This window comes from Otolemur garnettii, unplaced genomic scaffold, assembly GCF_000181295.1.
Source record: "Otolemur garnettii isolate 467f Iridium unplaced genomic scaffold, OtoGar3 scaffold00024, whole genome shotgun sequence".
Classification (NCBI taxonomy): Eukaryota; Metazoa; Chordata; class Mammalia; order Primates; family Galagidae; genus Otolemur; species Otolemur garnettii.
Genome location: NW_003852419.1, coordinates 7224215 through 7245363, shown reverse-complemented (window position 1 = coordinate 7245363; position 21149 = coordinate 7224215). Strand labels below are relative to the sequence as shown.

General features: G+C 42.7%; 1 protein-coding gene across 2 annotated transcripts in view; it reads left to right on the top strand.

The window, feature by feature from the left end:
- FSHR (follicle stimulating hormone receptor) overlaps window positions 1–11642 on the top strand; it is a 194964-nt gene extending 183322 nt beyond the window's left edge. Inside the window, exons 9-10 of one of the 2 annotated variants that reach the window (XM_023512100.1) lie at window positions 5586–5771; window positions 10211–11642. In XM_023512100.1, coding sequence (XP_023367868.1) covers window positions 5586–5771; window positions 10211–11456 — 1432 coding nt within the window. In that variant the 3' untranslated portion in view covers window positions 11457–11642. The remainder of the gene's footprint in view (window positions 1–5585; window positions 5772–10210) is intronic. The other variant, XM_023512101.1, reaches the window with a different exon arrangement.
- Window positions 11643–21149: the final 9507 nt, after the last annotated feature.

Genomic DNA, 21149 nt, shown 5'->3' with positions numbered 1-21149 from the left:
GGGGAAAATTTAATGCATTGCGCCTTTGCAGGCTGGAGCCAGTACAATCATATTCTGATGGTTTATCAAATTGATTTGGCTATAGCTCAGATTCATTTGATAGTTCAGATTCAAACACTGAGTTATTTGTATAAGAATGGTTCTCTTCCATTACCAGTGTACCCACAGTCCTATAGATAGTAAATTGCCTTTTTATCCCGCCTGGGATCATGAAAGAGAGGTCTTCTAGCCATCTGTCAGTGTAGTATACACCAGAAATGTGCTCTCACTTATGGAAATGATTGACCTGTAATAACATCTTTGCTGGGAAAAATAGAAATTGTTCAAATCAAATTTGTGGCACCAGCTATAACACACTTTATTAAATGGGGCACAGAGCACTATTTAACTCCTGCCTTTCCTGACTCAGCGTCATATTACCAACTGCTGTCTCTCTTGCCACTCAAAACTGAGAATCCTAGCAATGTTGAAACAGTTTAAGATTACTAAATCTCTTTAGTGCTAGCCATCATCCCATGGTGTTTCTATTGGCACTTTTGGGAATTTAAATTCTTAAAACCACTCACTGCCCAAATATAGCATGTGTTGAAATGTTAACCACAGTGATATTTTAAAAAGACCACAGTCATTGGACCAGACAACCCAGAAAGACAAGGATTAAAGATACCAGCTTACACCTACTATTTTCCCCTATCCAGCTCAGCAGCTCCAGCAATAAGGGCAAGAATAAAAGGACAAACAGATATTCATTGACAGTATCAAGGCTTAGGTGACGCACACTTAGTAGATGGTGACTGAACACCTACAATGTATAGTAGGCACCAGCTAGGTATAAGTAGAGAAATATAAAAACCAAACACAGTGTCTGCCCTAATGAATATCTGATAGAGGGATAAACATTACTTCCCAGGAAAATAAGCACTGCAGAAATTTTCCCAGGAGGTTATAGTAACACGGATGGCCGACACAATGTCTTTTGTTAGGCAAAATAACTATGTGGGAGGAGAGAGTCTCTGTCATCCCAGGCCTGAATTTCTGCAATAGCCTCTTTCTTTCCTTATACCTTTGATTCTTTCTTCAATTCATGAACAAGTATTTCTATTAAGCACCTACTACATACTAGCCTCAGGGATCTGAAGACTAACCTTACAAATATATGACTTTCAATAGGTCATTCTTCTGCTCATGTAAATTCTAAACTCTTTCATCTGGCTTTCAAGGCCAGAGATCTAACCCCATCCCATGGTTCCTTCTATTCTTCAAAATATGGTTTCCTAGAACATTTATTCTAAATACTCCTCACTTTGTCATGATTTGTGTTCTAGGCCTCTCTCTGAGTCCATCTTTTATCCAAGAGTCCTTGTAACCAGTCAGGGTTCTCCAGAGACAGAACCAATAGGATATAGGGAGAGAGATGAGAGAGGATTTATTAAGGAAATTGGCTCATGCAACTGTGAGGTCAAGAAATCCAACAATAGGTTGTCTACAAGCTGGAAAATGAGGGGAGCCACAGCATGGCTCAGCACATTCCCAAAGGCCTTAGAACCCTGAAAGCTACTGATGGAACTCTCAGTCCATGCCCAAAGGCCTGAGAACCAGGAGAGCAACAGTGTAACTCTCACTCTAAGGTTAAAGGCCTGAGAATCTTGGTGGACACTGCAAGTCCTTGAGTCCAAAGGCCAGAAAATGGAGCTCTGATGTCTGAAGTCAGGAGAAGAAAAGAGTCCTAGCCTTAGGAGAGTCTGCCTAGGGTGGATCATCCTTTCTCAGCCCACTGATTCAAATGCCAGTCTTTTCTGGAAATACTAAGGTGACCAGATGTCCTGCTTCTGGCGAGACAGTCCTGATTTTAACAATTTGTCCTGTGTCTTGCAATGTTTTAAAAAAGTCCCGATTTTTGGAAAGAATGCATGACAAGCTAGAGAACAGCAGGAGAATGGGAAGGGAATATACGGTTTTCAGCTGCTGAAAGGTTAATGTAACCTTTAAATTACATTTGGGAATGAAGAGGTTAATGTAACCCCATTTGGGAATGAAGAGGTTAATGTAACTTCATTTGGGAATGAAAAGGTTAATGTAACTTCATTTGGAAATGAAAAGGCTAATATAAACTCCCTACTTCCCTCCTGGGCAAGGTATCAGAAGGAGAGTGGCTCCCTCCTTGCTTTTAGGCAAGGACAATTAGCTCAGAAGGAGCCAAACTGTCTGGAACAAACAAGTTGGCCCCCCTCTCTAGAGTAAGGTGATCAGATGTCCACTTTTGGCAGGACAGTCCCAAATTTTAACAATTTGTCCTGCGTCCTGCGGGCATTTTTAAAAAGCCCCAATTTTTGGAAAGAATGCAGGACAAGCTAGGGAACAGGGGAGAACAGGAAGGGAATATATGGTTTTCGGCTGCCATGTGGCTATTTTGCCAGGATATGCGTTTTATATTATTTTTGTTAATTTTATAATGATAAACTTTAATAATAACAAATAATTGTTGAGAACTGATTATCGAGAACTGCTTATCAAAGTTTGCATTGTTGTCAGGCCCTGCCCCCCAGCCCCATCCCCCCCAGTGGTGTCCCGCTTTACCAATGTTAAAATCTGGTCACCATAGGAAATACCCTCAGATACCCCAAAATAATGCTTACTCAGCTACCTGGATATCTCTTAATCCACAACTTTTGTATGAACAACAGGAAAGGCTACACTGCAGGCATCCTCAAACTACAGCCCCACAGGCCACATGCAGCCCACCTAGGACATTTATCCGGCCCACCAGGTATTTTTTTTCCATTGTTACCTGTCCTGCTTAGCAGCCAACTCATCCCGGGCCCGCAGTCCGGCCCTCCAACAGTCTGAGGGACAGTGAACTGGCCCCTTGTTTAAAAAGTTTGAGGACTCCTGGGCTACAGGTTTTCAGAAAAGATCAGGAAGTCAATATTTAATATCTAAAGGTTGACCTGTCTATTACACATCTAAGTGGATATTACAAGGAGATGGTTGAAGAAGAGTCTGGAGTTCAAGAGAAAGAACCTATCAGAAATAAAAGTTTCAGATCTATCAGCATATAAATGGCATCTAAATCATAAGGCTGAATGAGCTCACCTACAGAGTAAGTGAAGATAAAGAAGTCCAGGCACTGAATTCACAGTTGGAAGTCAGAGAGGAACCAGCAAATATGAGGAAATTTCCAAAGAGTCAGGAGACAAGTACTACTGGATACCAAGAAAGTTACCAGGAAGTTAAGAAAATTCTAAAGCTGGATGGGCCCAGCTGAACTGGGACAATGCATATTACTATGGGTGAAGGGCACACTGATAATATTGACTTAAAAGGAACAAAGCAAATTGTGTGACTAAAATGTGGGTACCACCATAATATTATGAAATTTTTTTTTAAAAAGTAAGATGGGAGGGGAAAAGAGTAATTAACAAATGAAGGTACAAAATAAGAAGTTATCAAAAACATATAAGATAAAACTAGATGAGTAAAAATCCAGAATCATAGTGATTTCTATATACTTCTCTCAGCAGTGATAGAACAAACAAGCAAAACATCTATAAGTATACAAAAGATTTGAATAATAGTATTCACAAAGCTGATCAAATTTGGCATCTAACAAAGTGTAATATAAACATATATGAACTACATAAAGGTAATCATTAGTTCTGAAAATGTAGACCTGCCTAAATATCAAACAGGGCTTCAACAATCCATAGATTACCAATAACAGGCAACCTCTACCAAGCCTAGGATTTTAGGGGCAAGTGAGGAAGCTGCTGTACTAATGCCCAGGAACTGGGCCAACTGGTAGAAGTCGGATCCTCAGCAGATCTGCCCAATAAAAGCTGCAGTCACAGAGATTCAGCTGCTGCCTGAGACAGAGGAGGAGCCTGAGGTTCAGGAGTAAAGTGTGAATGGGGTATATGTTTGAAAGCCCAATATGTGCCTAGTATCTGAAACTAACGGAGGAGGTAACGGTAACAAGAGATTATGTACAGTCAACGGGATCTAATTCTGAAGAATGCCAATATTTAAAGAACAGATAGAAGTAAAATAAAAAAAAAAAAAATCAGAAGTCAAAGGAGATGTCAAAGAAATTCAAGAGAATATGAAGCCAAGAAAAAGCATCTCAGAAAGAAGGAGCATTTTCCCCAAGCAGCATGATTGAGAGATCAAGACTGTGAGAAGCAAGGCTTGGCCTTAGTGAGCATGATTTCCCTAGAAGCGGGGATACTGGTACAAACAACCAGTATCAGTTTGGTCGGGAAAGGGACGTGACGAGCAGGGCACCAGTTGGAGTGGGTTTCACTGGACAATAGGAAGCCGTTATAAATTTTAAGCAAGAGAATGACACAATGAAAACAAGACTTTCAGAATGTAATTTTCACCAGATTGTCAGAACATATGGGGTAGCAAATATAATTCACACCCCCAAGTTTCACTGCTCTGAGTGCCTACTGCTTTGACTTACAGGGAATGCCAGCATTAAAGATCCTTCTCCCTCAAGCACATCCAAGTCCCCAAGGGGGCTGGAATGAGCTCATCCTGATCATCACTTGCTACCAACCCCATCGGAAGCACCCACTCGTGACCGCACTGCTGGCCCCAACAGGCCCAAGCTGGTGCCATTTAAATCTCCTCAGTCTCACCAGCTGGTCTTGGTTTTCAGGGTTGCAGCTGCCAGAAAAGCATCCACTTCTCTAGTGTTTCTGCCAGAAAGAATGGGACTTAGAACCCCACAGGGACAGGGTCCTGGCTAAAATGGCCTTTGTGCTGGCTCCTGTTGGATCTCTGCTGGTTCACCCAGGCAGACTTTCCTGGAATGAACAACTGTCTCTACGTGTGTGACCTTTACTAAGAATAGCTGCCAGTCGTGACATGCTGTCTGTTGGCCATGAAGTTCTTTCTGTACTTTAATTCATTTAATTTTCACAGCTATCTCCTGAGGTAAATATGATTTTTATCTTCTCATCTTATAGCTGGGGAAACAGAGAGAGAGAGAAGTGACATACTTGACCAACGTCTTAATTCCAACAGGCAGTGGGGGCGGGTACATGTGCAGACACAACTCATAACCACCACTCTGTAGTACCACTTGGACTTCGTGCTGATGCCTCCTCTACTGCCTGCCAGACGCTTTTTCTCCTTATGGTGTATTTTCTTCTTACCCTTTTCTGAAATGTGACCACAGATTCCACACCAGCACATCAGAAATATTTCTGTAGCTTGTCCTATGGTAAGGGCAAATGGTCTCAACCCCTGAGTCCTGTGGAAATTAATGAGTCCAAATAGAATTAGAGGGCTAATTCTACTCACCAGCAACAGTGAAGTCCCAAATCAGTCTGGCTGTCCAGGAATCAGGGTGACCGATTATCTAACTCCTCCTATCAGGGACACAAGGGCCAGGACTTCTACCAAACCAAATGTCCTATTAGCCAAATAGTCATCTGACCCAGGTGCATTGAATTAATTGGCGTTTTCCTCCTCATCCATGTAAGAATGTCACTAGAACGCCTGCAATTTTGCCTGTTAACTGAGAACAGAGAACTTCAGGCTCATAGTAATCATACTATATTTACCTTTTCTCTTTATAGAGATATTTCAAGAACAAGGATCCATTCCCTGCCTAGCTATGGCTTAGAAAATCTTAAGAAACTGAGGGCCAGGTCGACTTACAACTTAAAAAAGCTTCCCAGTCTGGAAAAGCTTGCTGCCCTCGTGGAGGCCAGCCTCACCTATCCCAGCCACTGCTGTGCCTTTGCAAACTGGAGACGGCAAATGTGAGTTTACTTCTGCCCATCCCCTGAGCCCTGCTTGGGCAATTTCCCAATGTAGAACAGAGTCCACCACTTCAACAGATCTGTGATGTGAAGAAAATCTACTTGTAGAGAAAAGTCCCTGACTGCAGTCAGCAGGCACATTCTGAATCAAAACTTCAGTTTTGTGGAGATTGGGGGATGGTTGGACCATTTCTGAAAATGGGCTCACAGAGGAGGGCTACACACATAGTGGAACATTTACCAAATATTAAAATGAGAAAACATGAAAAACACCAAAAACATGACTCATAGTTGGTGCTTGCTATCTGTTCCTTCTTTCCTTTGTACCGCTATGGGGTTTATCCTTCATATCCCAAACTCTGCCCTAGTCTACTACCATCCACTTTGACTTTGGAGGACAGAGGTATAAATGCCATGACAGAGACTGAGGCACATATCTGCTTCACGTCCCAACCACTTTAAGCCTCTCTAATCCATTTCAGATCGTACCACTTTACAGGGAGGACAAAGATCGAGGAAAGTCTTTGTTTTGGCTTTTGAGGAAGTGTAGGTTTAAAGAAGCCCAGATTTAAAGAGGACAAGCTAAACAGAGCTAAGTCCCAGTAGGTCACTGGTTAAAACGTTGAGGTTAATCCTAGACAGGATCTGGATGAGAGTGAACAGGGAATGGCTTTAGAAACTGCACATGTTCCAGACATTGCAAGGTAAGAAGTTGCTGAATGCCAGGAGTCCTCAAATTTCTTACTCTCCCTTGAACTCACTCATACAACCTGTATCTGAAACAGGAGAGTAAGATCAACAGAAGATTATGTACAGTCAGAGTACACCCAAATGACACCTTTTCACTACCTTTGTATAGTAGCCTAGAACTAATATAGCTTTCCTGTGACATTATTTCACCATTTTAACAGTCTCCTCTATTATTCTATATTTAACATAGATTGATCTGCCCCTGTGGACATATCTCTTGCTCAAAAGCATAACATAAAAAAAATGCAACAAAACAGTATACACCCTAATACTAGGACCCATTTGAAGGATTTGCAGGGGAAGAAAAAGACTGCTTTGCAGAATTAGCACATAGAGAAACTATCCAGAATTGGGCACTCCTCACAGAATAGCATGAAGCCATGGAATTTCTTCCTGACACCAGAATACTTAAGGTCCTGGGCCGAGGCAGAGGCCTGCCTCTTTTATGTTCCAGACAAGCATTATTATAGCCTTAGCAAGATACAGATTCACCGCCAATTCCCTGGAACCGAATATCCTATGGAGAAATCTCAAAGGATGTTAAGATCTCTGTAGGAGCAGCTTGCGTGTGCTGGCTGGCCCAATGCCAACACTCCATAGGAAGTCATCATCTCACTGTGTGGCTCAGGCTCCTCTGGTCTTGCCACCTCCAAGTAGTACAGATGTAGCCTTAGGGTTCTCCCACCCAGAAATCTCCAGGTCTGCCTCGCATTTTCCCATGACATGAGGCCCTCCCTGATCCCTCCAGACCACCCAGCTCTCATCTCCTCTAGGTTCCTGCTACCAAACCTGGGTCTATCAGGGTACAGGAAGGGAGAGGATGTGCTTCTTCCATGACATACCAAAATGGAATAACAATAATTGTGATGGGTGTTTTCTTTTGCAATGAGTGTTTGATTTTTACAAGTAGCAGCTTTATACAAATAATACAAAATAATTGTGCTATTCAGAAAATAATCTCAGAATTTATCCCTCAAATAGTGTCATTTCACTGTATACCATCGTAGGAGTAGTTTGATGATAGAATTCAACTTTAAAGTTATATGATAAAATTGTTCTTCTAGTCTTCATTTGCAAATAGTGTCCAAAGTGTAACTGTGAGCCTTTTGTGACTGTGAGGTTTCCCCCAGTGGTCCTCCCAGACTTCTGCCAAAGGCTGTGTCAATCACATCCCTCATTTGTCAACCAAATATTGCCTTTTCATAGTTCTGCATTTAGCTTGTATTATGTGCTCCCATTTCGTTCTTGAAATTTCTTACATTTAGGCCATTTCTTCACAACTAGATTTTAAATTGATGCACTGTGACATGTACTTACAAGTACCCACACAGGGCCTGGAGCCCAACAAGAACTCAATCAGTAATCACTATCATTTTTCTCCACATTGCTGACCTTGGCTGAGTAATCACTGCCAAGCTCTGTAATGCTTTATACCTTTATCTCATTGAATTCTCACAAAAGTAATTCATTATTATTCCCTTCTCAAGGCAGAAACTGAGACTCAGAGATATCAAATAACTTCAGCAGCACCAACCAAATTCAAATCCAAACCCTCTGGTCTTTTGTCTCCAAAGCTCAGACTCAAGGACACTCTACTATGTTGCCTTGTAAGCATCTGTTTGTTGATTGATGAGATCTAAGTCTGTCCCTTTTTATAGTCACACTAAACTGAGTTCTCAGCTCCTATGATACTTGGGATTTGCCAAGGCAGAGGCAAGACCCTATTTGCTCAGTGTCCACTGTGCTTCTGTTCTCATCTCAGAGGCATCCGTTATTTACCCTTCTCATCACCCCATGGCATTGAGTCACTTCTCTTCCAGAAAGAGGAAGCAAGGTATTTGAAATGTCAGTAGCAGTGTCAACAATAAGGAGCTCCACAGAAGCTATCCATCAGCTCCAGGAAGTGAAAACTGTCTAGATGGTTAAGTCAGATCTCAGCTTAATGGACCAAATTGCAGTCAACAAGTACCAGGTTTCTTTCTGTTCCTAGAATTGAGCTGCAGCTAATCCAACAATAGATTTAGGAGTCAAGAGTTAGACTCTGGACCACAGAAAGACCATCTTGTCACCTCTATGCCCATTAAATATCTTACCTTGCCTTCCTTAGAAGATTGCTGACTAAGCCAAGAGATTTTCTGGGCTCTGGTTCCATTCATTTTTAATTACATATACATTGTCTTCCTCCTCTGTGCAACCCATCACGAACTTGAAAAGCCATACTAGTCTCTAATACAAAAAAATGACACACTCTCCAACAACAAAAGAATCCCTCCAGCCAAGGGAAAATGACCTCCTGACAATTCAATTTATCTACCAAAAGTGAGAGAAGGGAAGAGAGGACAGCAGCCTCCTCTCACTGAGGTTGATGGGGAAAGGTTCAACCTGTCTATGTGGGAACATTTGCCAACTCTCATCCTTTAACATCAGAGTCTTTACCTCCTCCACTTCCTTAACTCGCCATCCACTGGTCTTCCTATGAGCATTTTTGAAAGGTTTGATACTTACCTCCACACTCACATCTGAGATAATGTTAAGTTTGAGAAAGATACAATCACTTAATATCATTATGAATTTGCCCTTTGGAAAGGGAGAGAAAGATACAGTCACTTAATATTGCTGTAAATTTTCCCCTTGGGGAGGGAGGGAGAGGTATGTGTGATTTTTTTTCTCCCATCCAAAAAGAGTCCCAATGTTCTCATTCCATAGCCTTTGCTGCAAAACAGAACTGTTGCCTTCTGTCTCTACATGCAGTACATTGGTAAAACACTCTGGGGTAGAATATTTATAAGTATACCTATGGATTTAATATTTATCATCTGGACTTCATTCAAATCCATCTGTAAGTACCTCTATCCTGTTGACAAGGCCTCTTGTACATGTGGATTTAAAGGGAAAAGCAAGACAGGAAAGTAGCCCAAGAAGAACCAGGCTTCCCAGGGGATAATTTACAATCTTGGAATAAATGAGGCCCTTTTGCAATCTGCATTTCCTCTTTTGGGCACCCATTAGGAAACTATTTAATATGAGAGAGCCAGGCTTACTTTGCAGACAAACACATGCCTAATGACTACTGTGGCCCCTGAGGAGTGAGATATTAAAGAAGGACCCTGGTAACATTTCAGGCAAATTAGCTGGCCTAATAGCCTTGAGTACCAAAGAGCCAAGGGAACAGGAGCTGGCTGGGAACCAACTACATGTTCTGACATTCTAGTTGATGTAGATAGAAGCAGCAAATAACTTTTCAGTTGAGGCAGAGAATAGTCCAAATCTCCCAGTGACTGGAGTATAGAGTACAGGAATAGGGTCCAGTCCTACTTGGGCATATTAAGGGAGAGATGAATGGAGATAGGGGAAGGAAAAGCATAGAGTTGATACCAGATCTGTAAATTATTTGCACTTAACAGCAAAGCTTAGCTAGTCCCAGGCGCCTTCCTCCCCACATTCAGGTTGTGGCCAGATGATTTCCCCAGGGGGCCATCCAACTCTAGGAATATACACACAAATTGTTATGCTCATTTACAGTAAGCAGCATTAACCCTTGAGCTTAGCCACAAGGGCAGACAAGATGTTAGAAGAAAGAAAAAAAAAATCTCAGGAAGAAATCCCATCATTTCTTTCATCACAAAGAGTGATGTATTTGCCATTCTGGATCCAGGATGTTGATTCTATTCCTTTTTGTCTTTTTCTAGCTCTGAGCTTCATCCAATTTGCAACAAGTCTATTTTAAGGCAAGAATTTGATGATATGACTCAGGCTAGGGGTCAGAGAGTCTCTCTAGCAGAAGATGATGAGTCCAGTTATAGCAAAGGATTTGACATGCTGTACAATGAATTTGACTATGACTTATGCAATGAAGTAGTTGATGTGACCTGCTTCCCTAAGCCAGATGCATTCAACCCATGCGAAGATATCATGGGGTACAATATCCTCAGGGTCTTGATATGGTTTATCAGCATCCTAGCCATCACTGGGAACATCATAGTGCTGGTGATCCTGATTACCAGCCAATACAAACTCACAGTTCCCCGGTTCCTTATGTGCAACCTGGCCTTTGCTGATCTCTGCATTGGAATCTACCTGCTGCTCATTGCATCAGTTGATATCCACACCAAGAGCCAATACCACAACTATGCCATTGACTGGCAAACTGGAGCAGGCTGTGACGCTGCTGGCTTTTTCACTGTCTTTGCCAGTGAGCTTTCAGTCTACACATTGACAGCCATCACCCTGGAAAGATGGCACACCATCACCCATGCCATGCAGCTAGACTGCAAGGTCCAGCTCCGTCATGCTGCCAGCATCATGGTGATGGGCTGGGTCTTTGCCTTTGCAGCTGCCCTCTTGCCCATCTTTGGCATCAGCAGCTACATGAAGGTGAGCATCTGCCTGCCCATGGATATTGACAGCCCTTTGTCACAGCTGTATGTCATGTCCCTCCTTGTGCTCAACGTCCTGGCCTTTGTGGTCATTTGTGGCTGCTATTCCCACATCTACCTCACAGTGAGGAACCCCAACATCGTATCCTCCTCTAGTGACACCAAGATTGCCAAGCGCATGGCCATGCTCATCTTCACCGACTTCCTCTGCATGGCACCCATTTCTTTCTTTGCCATTTCTGCCTCCCTCAAGGTGCCTCTGATCACTGTATCCAAGGCAAAGATCCTTCTGGTCCTGTTCTACCCCATCAACTCCTGTGCCAACCCCTTTCTCTATGCTATCTTTACCAAAAACTTTCGCAGGGATTTCTTCATTCTGCTGAGCAAGTTTGGTTGCTATGAAACACAAGCCCAAATTTATAAGACAGAAACCTCATCTGCTGCCCATAATTCCCATCCAAGGAATGGCCACTGTGCTTCAACTCCCAGAATTACCAATGGCTCCAGTTACATGCTCATTCCTCTAAAGGCATTTAGCCCAGAACTAAAACACATGTGAAAATATGGCTGCATGGTGAATGGTAATTCAGCCTTGCCTTTGAAGAGTATACCATTGCAGAGCTGATGGTGCTTCTACATATTTTATCTAATTTAATCTTCCTGGCATACCTATAAGGTGAACTGGTCAGGAACTATTAATATCAATTCCATGTGATACATCAGGAAGCTGAATTATTAATAACAATACTTAATACAATACTATATCACATTTTATGCTTTGGTATGTTGTTTATGAACATTTATGTTTAAAGTGCTTTTATTCAGATAATCTAAACTGATCCCAATAAAATTCTATCAAAGTGACAAACTAATTGGGGTGGGGGGAGGTTTTTAGGTACATACAAAATCAAACTGACCCTGACTTCCTGCACACATTGGTATGCAACTGTTTTAAATAGGCTAACAAGGGTTATTCTTGGAGTTTTGCAAACGAAGAAACCAATACTCTAAGAATTAAATGACTTGCTCAAAATTGTTTGATTTGTAAGAGGCAGAGCCAGAATTAGGTGTTCTGACTTCCATAGAATGTCCAAGAGAAGCACCACAGTATTCTTTCATTCAACAAATGTTCTTTTAAGTACCCACAGAATGGCTTTGTAATGTGTCAACTTGGATGGGCTCAACTGTGTTTCCCAGAATTCCCTTTCTCCTGTTTCCAGTCAGGGTAGGCCACAGGGAAGATTCTCTGAGGGCAGAAGGAACAGAAGCTGTTTTGTAGTTCAACACACTTTGCTGTTGATGCCGACTCAGCTCAGTGCTGTGAAGCAGCAGCTGGGTCTGCAATTGCTCCACTTCCTCCAGGATCTTTCTCCAGGTTCTCTGACTCCTAAGCCAGATGTATATGTTTAGCTCCACGACAAAGGGCTCAGCATCTACAGGATACTTTCATCACCAAGGTCAAAGGCATATGCATGGGGCTCAGTTTGTCCTTGTGGAATTTCACCACCTCCAGCTGTTGCTTCCAGCATGTTCATGATCTTTCCATCACAAACGTCTGCCCTGAGGACATAACGCTCCAGCATCAGATGTGAAAACATCCTTACAAAGACTGCTTAACCAGCCCTCCAGTTGGGTAAACTGATTCCTTGTAACAAATACTTACCAGCTATGCATGTTTTATGTATGTATATGTGACTACTTCTGGTTCTCTGGTTGAACCCTAACTAACGGAACAGATACCTATAAGGTGACATGCATATGGATTATAATTTTAAGAACACAGCAGCTTTGGAATCAGTTCTTCTTTTGTTTTATTTTTTAAGACACAAGGTCCCACTTTGTCACTCAGGCTAAAGTGAAGTGGTAGAATCATAGATCACTATAACCCTGAACTCCAGGCCTCACGTGATCCTCCTGCTTCAGCCTCCTGAGCAGCTAGAACTATAGGCACATGGCACCATGCCAAGTTTTGAAAACTTTAGTAGAGGCAGAGTCTCACCATGTTGCCCAGACTCAGTTGCCTGGCCAAGCAATCCTTCCTCCTCAGCCTCCCAGAGTTCTAGGATTATAGGCCTTGGCCGCCATTCTTTGACAGTACTGAGATTTAATTTGAACCCCATAGCAAACCAGGACTCAATCTCTCTAGGTTCAGTTTCTTCTGTAAACTAGAGTAGGTTATATACATACCTAACTTTTTGACTTATTGTAAGAAATAGATAAGAAAATGGTTGTACATATTCTAGTGTTGTAATCAGCTTGGTAAATGTTTAGTTTACTTTTCTCCTCCTAGGCCAGCACTTGGACTAGTGCCTTCCTTTAACTCTCAGTCTAGAACTCATTCCATTATATTATCCTGCTCTTGATAAATAATCATACTACCCACATCTATTTTCCATAAATGGCCCCATCTGGATAATCCGGGTCTTCAGTTTCAACCATGAATTCCACCAAGCTCTGTGCCTTGGCTAGCCCAAAAGACTGAGAGTCTCCTCTCAGAGTGTCAGTGTTGAAACCAATCTTTTCTCCTCTTGCCTTTTGACAAACATTTTAAAAGTTAATCCTAAGAGCGGCACCTGTGGCTCAGTGAGTAGGGTGCCAGCACCATACACCAAGGGTGGCGGGTCCAACCCAGCCCCAGTCAAACTGCAACAAAAAAATAGCCGGGCGTTGTGGCAGGCACCTGTAGTCCCAGCGACTTGAGAGGCTGAGGCAAGAGAATCGCCTAAGCCTAAGAGCTGGAGGTGGCTGTGACCTGTGATGCCTCGGCTCTCTAGTGAGGGCAACAAAGTAAGAGAAGTTGATCCCAAAATGCATTAACGAGGAATTTCTTTTTTTTTTTTTTCTTTTTTAGACAGAGCCTCAAGCTATCCCCCTGGGTAGAGTGACATGGCATTACAGCTCATAGCAACCTCCAACTCCTGGGCTCAAGCGAGTCTCCTGCCTCAGCCTCCCAAGTAGCTGGGACCACAGGCGCCTGCCACAATGCCTGGCTATTTTTTGGTTGCAGCCGTCATTGTTGTTTGGCGGGTCTGGGCTGGGGATTTGAACCCGCCACCTTAGGTGTACGTGGCTGGTGCCTTAGCCGGTTGAGCTATAGGCGCCGAGCCAGGAATTTCTTATAGAGCCAGAAGAAAAGGGAATCATTTCTTCTCATCTGAACTGGTACTATCTCGATATATTATAAGCATCAAATGAAAAATAATTATCCTTATAGTGTAGAGTTTCTCTGTTTAGTATACTAGCCAATAGCCACATATGCCTACTGAGTGCTCAAAAGGTTGCTGCCTGAATTGAGATGTGCTATATATAAAATACACACTAGTTTTCAAATCCTTCATTCAATTATTCTTTTACTGATGATATATTCAGAGCAATACTATTTTGAACATATGGGACAAGTATACATTTACAAATTAGTTTCACCTATTCTTCTGTATTTTTTAATGTGGCTGCTGGGAAAACTTAAAACTACATATGTGGCATGTATGTGTACTTGTAATTTGCGTTATATTTCTATTGGAGAGTACTGATCTGCAACTGTATGAAAATAAAGGGTTTTCATGTAGCATTTTCCTTACCAATCCCTCACGCACCTACTTCCTGCACTATTGGGCTGCCCGGCTCCATCTGCAATCACTTGTCTTTCTTATTTGTGGCCAGAGGCAGGCAGTGTATCTCTGAATTTGAACTCACAGGCAAGTCGAAGTTAAAGCAAAAATGTATAGATGATTAATTATTTTACAACATAGCTTCTGATGACCCATTCATCCCTTTAAGAAATTGTGGCTCTGCCAGGCAAGAATATGTTCAGAGACAAATACAGACTTCTGGATGTTCAGAGGACAGTCCTTCCGTCACTGTAACATTACTTCCCGGTAAGAGATGAGACTTTTCTCAAGTAAATAAACATTGATGAGTAGTTAAATTCAATGCTTCTAAACCCTTTCCACAAGTCTCAAAGGAAACAAAAAAGCATTTCCTATACTTTCTGTATTGGAATAAAAACAATTGAAACCTAGTGTATCAACAACTCTTCCCCCAAAGAGTGATTTTACAGGCAACGCATCTAAAGCTGTGTCTCCCAAAGTGGAGGATCAGTCCAAGTGGTGACCCAGATGGAAAACATATACACATCAATGCACTCTCAAAAGAGGTTTCAAGATAATAAGTTTGTTTGCTTCTGTTTTTTTTAAAAGCTTTTATTTCAAATCTCAAAAACCATGAAGAGGACTAATAGCTCCCAGAGATTTCTTACAGTGCCCCTATCTCCAGTGATATACAAAATATTAACAACTGGTACAGCTCAAGTACGGATCTCTCAGAATGGATACTGGCTGTGAACATCTCATTTGGCCATCCTGGGTGAACGCCAGCCTGTATGATTCCTCCTGACCCTGACCTTACCCTAGAACTGCTCTCCTGTCTCTTTCCTCAAATGTTCACCCGCCATAAACTCCTTCAGCCCCATCCCAGTGGGCCTCATATTGTCTTCATCCCTCCTTCCTTTCCTCCAAAGAAACAGTCTGACAAGGTTGGATTTTCCCTGAAGGTTTCGGAGCAGAGACCAAATGGGTAAATCCAGAAGCTTTTAAGGTAGAGTGGAGAGATGAACTGGGTAAACACACTGAGAAACAATTTTTGTCTTGTCATATACAGAAGCAGTAATTTGTAGTGAAGGGAATTAGTAATTAGTAAAATTTAGTAATTTTTAGTGTGGGAGGCACAGGGAAAGTACCATTTCACTATGCGGCTCCATGTACTACTTACTACACATGGGAACCCTTCAGACCTTGCTTCTAAGAGGGATAAATGGGGGCAGGGAGAGATTAGGAGGAAGGCCCCGCTTCACGCGCATCACCAAGATCCTGCAACTCTCCCCACAGGGGCACTCGGCCTTACTTAGGCCAGCATCACATGGCATTAATTAAGAAATTGGAGAACGACCACTGAATCTGATGGACACAAGCTTTGTGTTCATAAAGTGTTTTATTTTGGGAAAGGTACAAGCAAGGAATAAATCTTTCAGCTGCTGCATAGTATGGGACATTGGAGAAAGGAGACATATATACATATACATATGCATAGGATGCTTTGTTTATTTGTTTAAAATATAATTGAGTCCATTACAGGAACTAAATAAAAGTTAGCACAAAAATAAAGCTCAAGCATAAGGTTGTGCTTGCTGGTTCTCATCAAAATGCTTTTAGCTACAAGAAGCAGAAACTCTAAAAATGGCTTAAACAATAAGGCCAGTTATATAAGGTGCTCCAGGCTTAGATTGGCAGCCTGATGATTTCAAGGACCCGGGACCTTTCCATTTTGGAGTATTCAGCTATGTCTTCCTTCATCATTAGCAAAGTTGCTACACAGGTGCCACATGCAGGCCTGACCAAACCTGGGAGCAAAGAAGAGAGATCTCTCCTTCCATGTATCTCTCATTTCAAAGGGAAGAAAATCTCTCCCCAAAGACCCCAGGAAAGCATTCCTCCTACTCATTATTCAAGACTGATGCCCAGGCTGTAAAAGTAGCAGCAAAATGAGCCTCTGCTACAGTCAACCTCTTCAGTGGAAGACAGCCCAACAAGGGGTTCTACCTGCCAACAAGGAAGGTAGAAAAAGTTGCCAGACTGGGGGAATGATTGGGTAGGCAACCTTGTCTCCAACCTGAGTCACCCAAATCCTCTTTCACAGGATGAAATCAGTGGGCCTCAAGGTCAGTGGCACCCTCTCGCCTCCCATTTATGTCCTTGTCCCTCCAACCCTCCCTCCATCTGTAACCTGCAGTCTAGCTTCCCTCCCTGGATTAGTCTGGTCCATTCCTCCCTAAAGCAAACCCCAGAAGCCACTTAGACCTGAAGGCCACCACTAGAGTCACACATTGCCCAAGAAATTCCCTGTTTGAGAAGGTGTGAAAAAGGAAAAGAAGAAAAAGTATAATGAATTAAAAGTGGACTAGGATGGGAAGGATGAGACAGGAGGGAAAAAGAGAGAAGGATAAGCCAAGTCAGAGAAAGCAGCAATGTGGAGGAAAGCCCGGCCACGGCTGGGGCCTCCGGGCTGCTTTTTGCCCATCTTTGTCTTAAGAAAACTTTAACTTGTTGCAAAGGGTTTGACTCAAAATAGTGAATTAGCTCAGTCTTAGATTCTAGGTGGAAGTCTTACATCCTCGTCATGCCATGATTAGATTTCCCAGGGCTCCCCATACCACGATCTGGGAGCCCCAATTCTAGTTCAAAGGATGAGTAATGGAAAAGTGTCTATGAAGATCTCAAAGCTTCCTCACCTCAGCCGTCAGACAATGTGAAGACAGCTGGGTCCTCTCCACAACCCAAGGTCTTTGTCACATTCTCTCCAACAACATCAGACACAGCTCCTGAGCTTTCTGCTCTGGGATAGATGGGCTTCAGGAATGCACTAAATCTCAAAATTTGTCAGGGCAATCTATTCCTGTGCTCTTGCTCCCTTTTCTTCTACTTATAAACACAGGATTCCATAAATCCTGAGACATTCTTTCTAAACACACAGAAAAAAGAGAATATAAAAAAAACCATCTTATTTTTAGTGATATGCTTCACACGATAAAATGCAAAGAATACTTTTGGCTCTGAATTTAAAGAACTCAGGTGGTTTTTTTCCCCTATGGATCATTAGCTGGGGTCACTTATGTTGCCAATTATTAACAAGTTGCATAAAGACATAGTTTGGGCAAGGAAGGTTTTAAGTTTTTATTTGCACGAGCAACAAAAGCTGTACCACAGGGTTCCTACCTCTAACGTACGAATCTAGTTGACAGTTTTGTTTTTTTATTATAGAAATCAGGCAGCCAGTGGAGGATGAAAGTGAAGGATACCCAGGGCACCTGGTGAGATTTGGTCACCCAAATAACTTTCTGCCTCCTACAATTGACCAAGTTAGAAAGCATTGAGGCCCAGGAGTTGAAAGAGTTATTCCCATCTGTCCATTGCACAGAGTCAAAGAATTTCAAGCCTGAAGGAAACCAGTGACGGATTTGTTCAAGGCCTTCATTCAAAGATGAGAAAATGAGAGAAAAGAAGAAATGACTTCTCCAATGTTATGTGACTAAATAATGATCAACCAAGGACTGGAATTCAGCTGTGCCTTGCAGCCCGGGCTCTTCCTTATAATTCCCTCCCTAAATCAAGGGCCTTGGCAGCATACACACACCCATGCACAGACACACACACCTACACCCCACACTTAAACAGAGCCAGCCTACCTGGATTGAGGAGTCAGCCTAAAAACCTACCTACCCCGGGTAACTAAATATCAAGGATGGTTTTTTAAGACTTTTAAAGAATTGTGAAGATTCATACATTTACTCTTCAGTTTGTATCAGTTTATATTAATTTCTAATCTCTACTCCCAAAATGTTCCACAGGGAGAGAAAAGGTTGGGTGCACTGAATTCTAGTGACCACCACAGAGGTACAGAATTCCTGGCCTTTTTCTCTACCTTCATATGCTTCTCTAAATCTCCTTGACATAATTGTGAATGCTCCACCTCCAAAAGAGATTTAGGTCAACCCCACTGCACAGAAAGAAAAGAGAAGGGAAGAGAGAAGGAATGAGTCAGGTTTGGGGAGAGAGAAAACATGAAAAATACCACAAAGAGCAGACTGCCTCTGCCTATGAAGTGATGGGCACCCTTCATAAATGTCTCCAGAGACCCTGAATAACCCCTGACCCCTGTCTTCTACACAGCATGAGCTGCCTCTAGCCTGTGCTCCCCATGCCACAGCCAAGGCCATGCTTTTTCAGGAAATGGCCCCAGAAGACCTCCATCCACCTGGAACACTGGTTGTGCATCAGCCAGGTGGGCATGCCAAGATATACCTGCTTGGTAGGTAGTCTGGGCTGCTTATGGAAGCTTGGTTTTCTAGGTACTTCAGAAAACAGCTTTAGCTCAAAATTCAAGAAACTTATTTTTGAGAGTAAGTCTAATTAAAAGATGTTTAGTGAGCATTTAGAACTGTGCAAATGCCTGGTGTTGGGATAAATTATATCCACTGAAGGCCACCTAGAGAAGGCAAAAACTAACTCTGAATAAGCCTACACAGCTCTGTTGTCCATTCATTCATTCACTCATTCAACCAACATATATTGAAGGCCTACTTTAAATCAAGCGGGGGAAGAGAGCAAAATGCCATATAAGCTAAATAGGTGAAATGTGTTAATGCTAGACGGTGACAAGTGCTGACGACAAAAAATAGATCAGGGAAGAGGGATATAATGTGAAAAGAGGCTATGATACCGGGGGATATTAAAGGCCTCCCTGAGAAGGTGACTTCTGAACAGACTGGCAGGAAGTGGAGATTGAGACATGAGGATATTGAGGGAAGGGTGTTCTAGGCGAAAGGAATAGCAAGTGTCACAGCCCTCAGGGTGGAGTGAGCCTCGTATGTATGTTCCAGAAAAGTGAGACTAGTGTGGCTGGAGCAGAGACAAAGTGAGGGGGAGTAGAAAGAGATGAAGACAGAAAAGTATGAGAGAGAGAGAGAAAAAGAAAAGTACGAGAAGCCAGATCATTTCAATTCCCCTATTTTTAAATAAGGTAAAAGCAGTTTTAAAAAGCAAAAAGAAAAAGAAATGCCTGAAAGATCCTAGTAAGTATTAATTGAGCTCGTGTGTGTAGATTGCCTAGCCTAGTATTTAGCACTAGGAGGTCCTGAATTCCAGTCCCTTTTCATTTCCTTTAACAGCTTGCTCCACCTCCTCCTCCCCCGGCTCCATCCTCCTGGCTTCCCAGCCCCCACACTAATCCTCTCCCACTGTCATCTCTCCACCCTCCCCACAGCAGAGCCGCTCTCCTATGGAGTTGTCACTTTGGAAAGGATATGATAAATGGTTCATACTACAGTGATAATAATCTCTTACATTTCAATGAGCTTTATACATTCCCGAAGACTTTGACTTGCACTGGCTCATTAGATCCTCAAAACAGCCCTGTGAGGTAGGAAGGAAGATAGGGTTCTCTTGTTATAGAAGAAATCGCCATTCAGAGGTTAAGTGGCCTATCTAGGCCATGCAGCTAACTAATGATAGAATAAAAGGATTCAAGTCCCTTGGTCCTAGTCCCTTTAATAACTGTCACAACTAAATGTGTCCATTTCCTAAGTTACATAAAAGTAAAGCTATTGGAAACACTGGTCTCGGCATGAATAAAGGGCAGTGACCTAGATCAGACACCTCTGGTAGCAAGATGTGGTCATCAGCTGACCAAGTACCACGTTCTGACACAGCTGATGGCCACTGGTCACCCTGAAACCTTGATGGTAAGAATTTAGCTAGATGAATGAGGAAAATGGAGTTACAAAGCAAAGCCCAGCGCTTTAGTGAGCAGAATTTTTCCTAATTCCCTTAATGTCATTTTTTCCTGCTGAACCTAAGCACAGGCTGCACCCCCTGCCCCCAGACTGGCATCCAGCTGAGCTCAGCAAAGCCGGTGAGAGAGAAAAATAAGCTCATGAAATGTACTCTGGCCCAGGAGAGCCTTAACTCATGGGCCAACCTTGGCTGTGGGTTGATGTGGTTGAGGAGGAGTTTGAAAACCCTAAGGTATTTCCTCAATAGGAGAATAACCTTTAAGTATATTTTGTTCATCTCTAAAATATCCCATTTGTTAGAAGAAAATAAAACTATTGCATGGCCTTGGCTATCTTCTCTGCTGCAATCAGTCATTTCACAATTGGGGGCTGGTTTATAATGAAGCAAAATAAAGACAGAATTGTGGCCCCTGTCCTGGACCATGCTTTAGAGGACCCCATTCTGGCCTTCTTCTGGCCATACTCTGCCACGGGAATGAAGTCTGGATGCTAATAAGGCCAAGGGAACATGACCACCCAGGCTACAGTACACTTTGGATACCAAAATCTCCCCCCTACACGCTCAGACTCTGCCTTGTCTTCCGCAGGGTGGATTGAACTCCCTGTGTGAATTCCACAGGCCTGAAGGTGGCTGTCCACAGGGTCCTGATGGAGCTCAGAGGGCAGAATGGGGCGGCCCAATATATGCTGAATGGAATCAGGATATAGAGAAGAAGGGGGCTCTGTCGGCCAGGACTTCTGTTTGTACCCTTGCCTGAGTCCTGCCGATGCCAGTTTGGTCTTCATGCAGAGATGAATCAATGCACTGCCATCCTCACTACTGAGAAAAACCACCAAGGCACAGTGTTGTCACCTTCACTTGGAAGATATGCATGTTGATTCTGCTCTGCCCATCAGATGATTCCACCA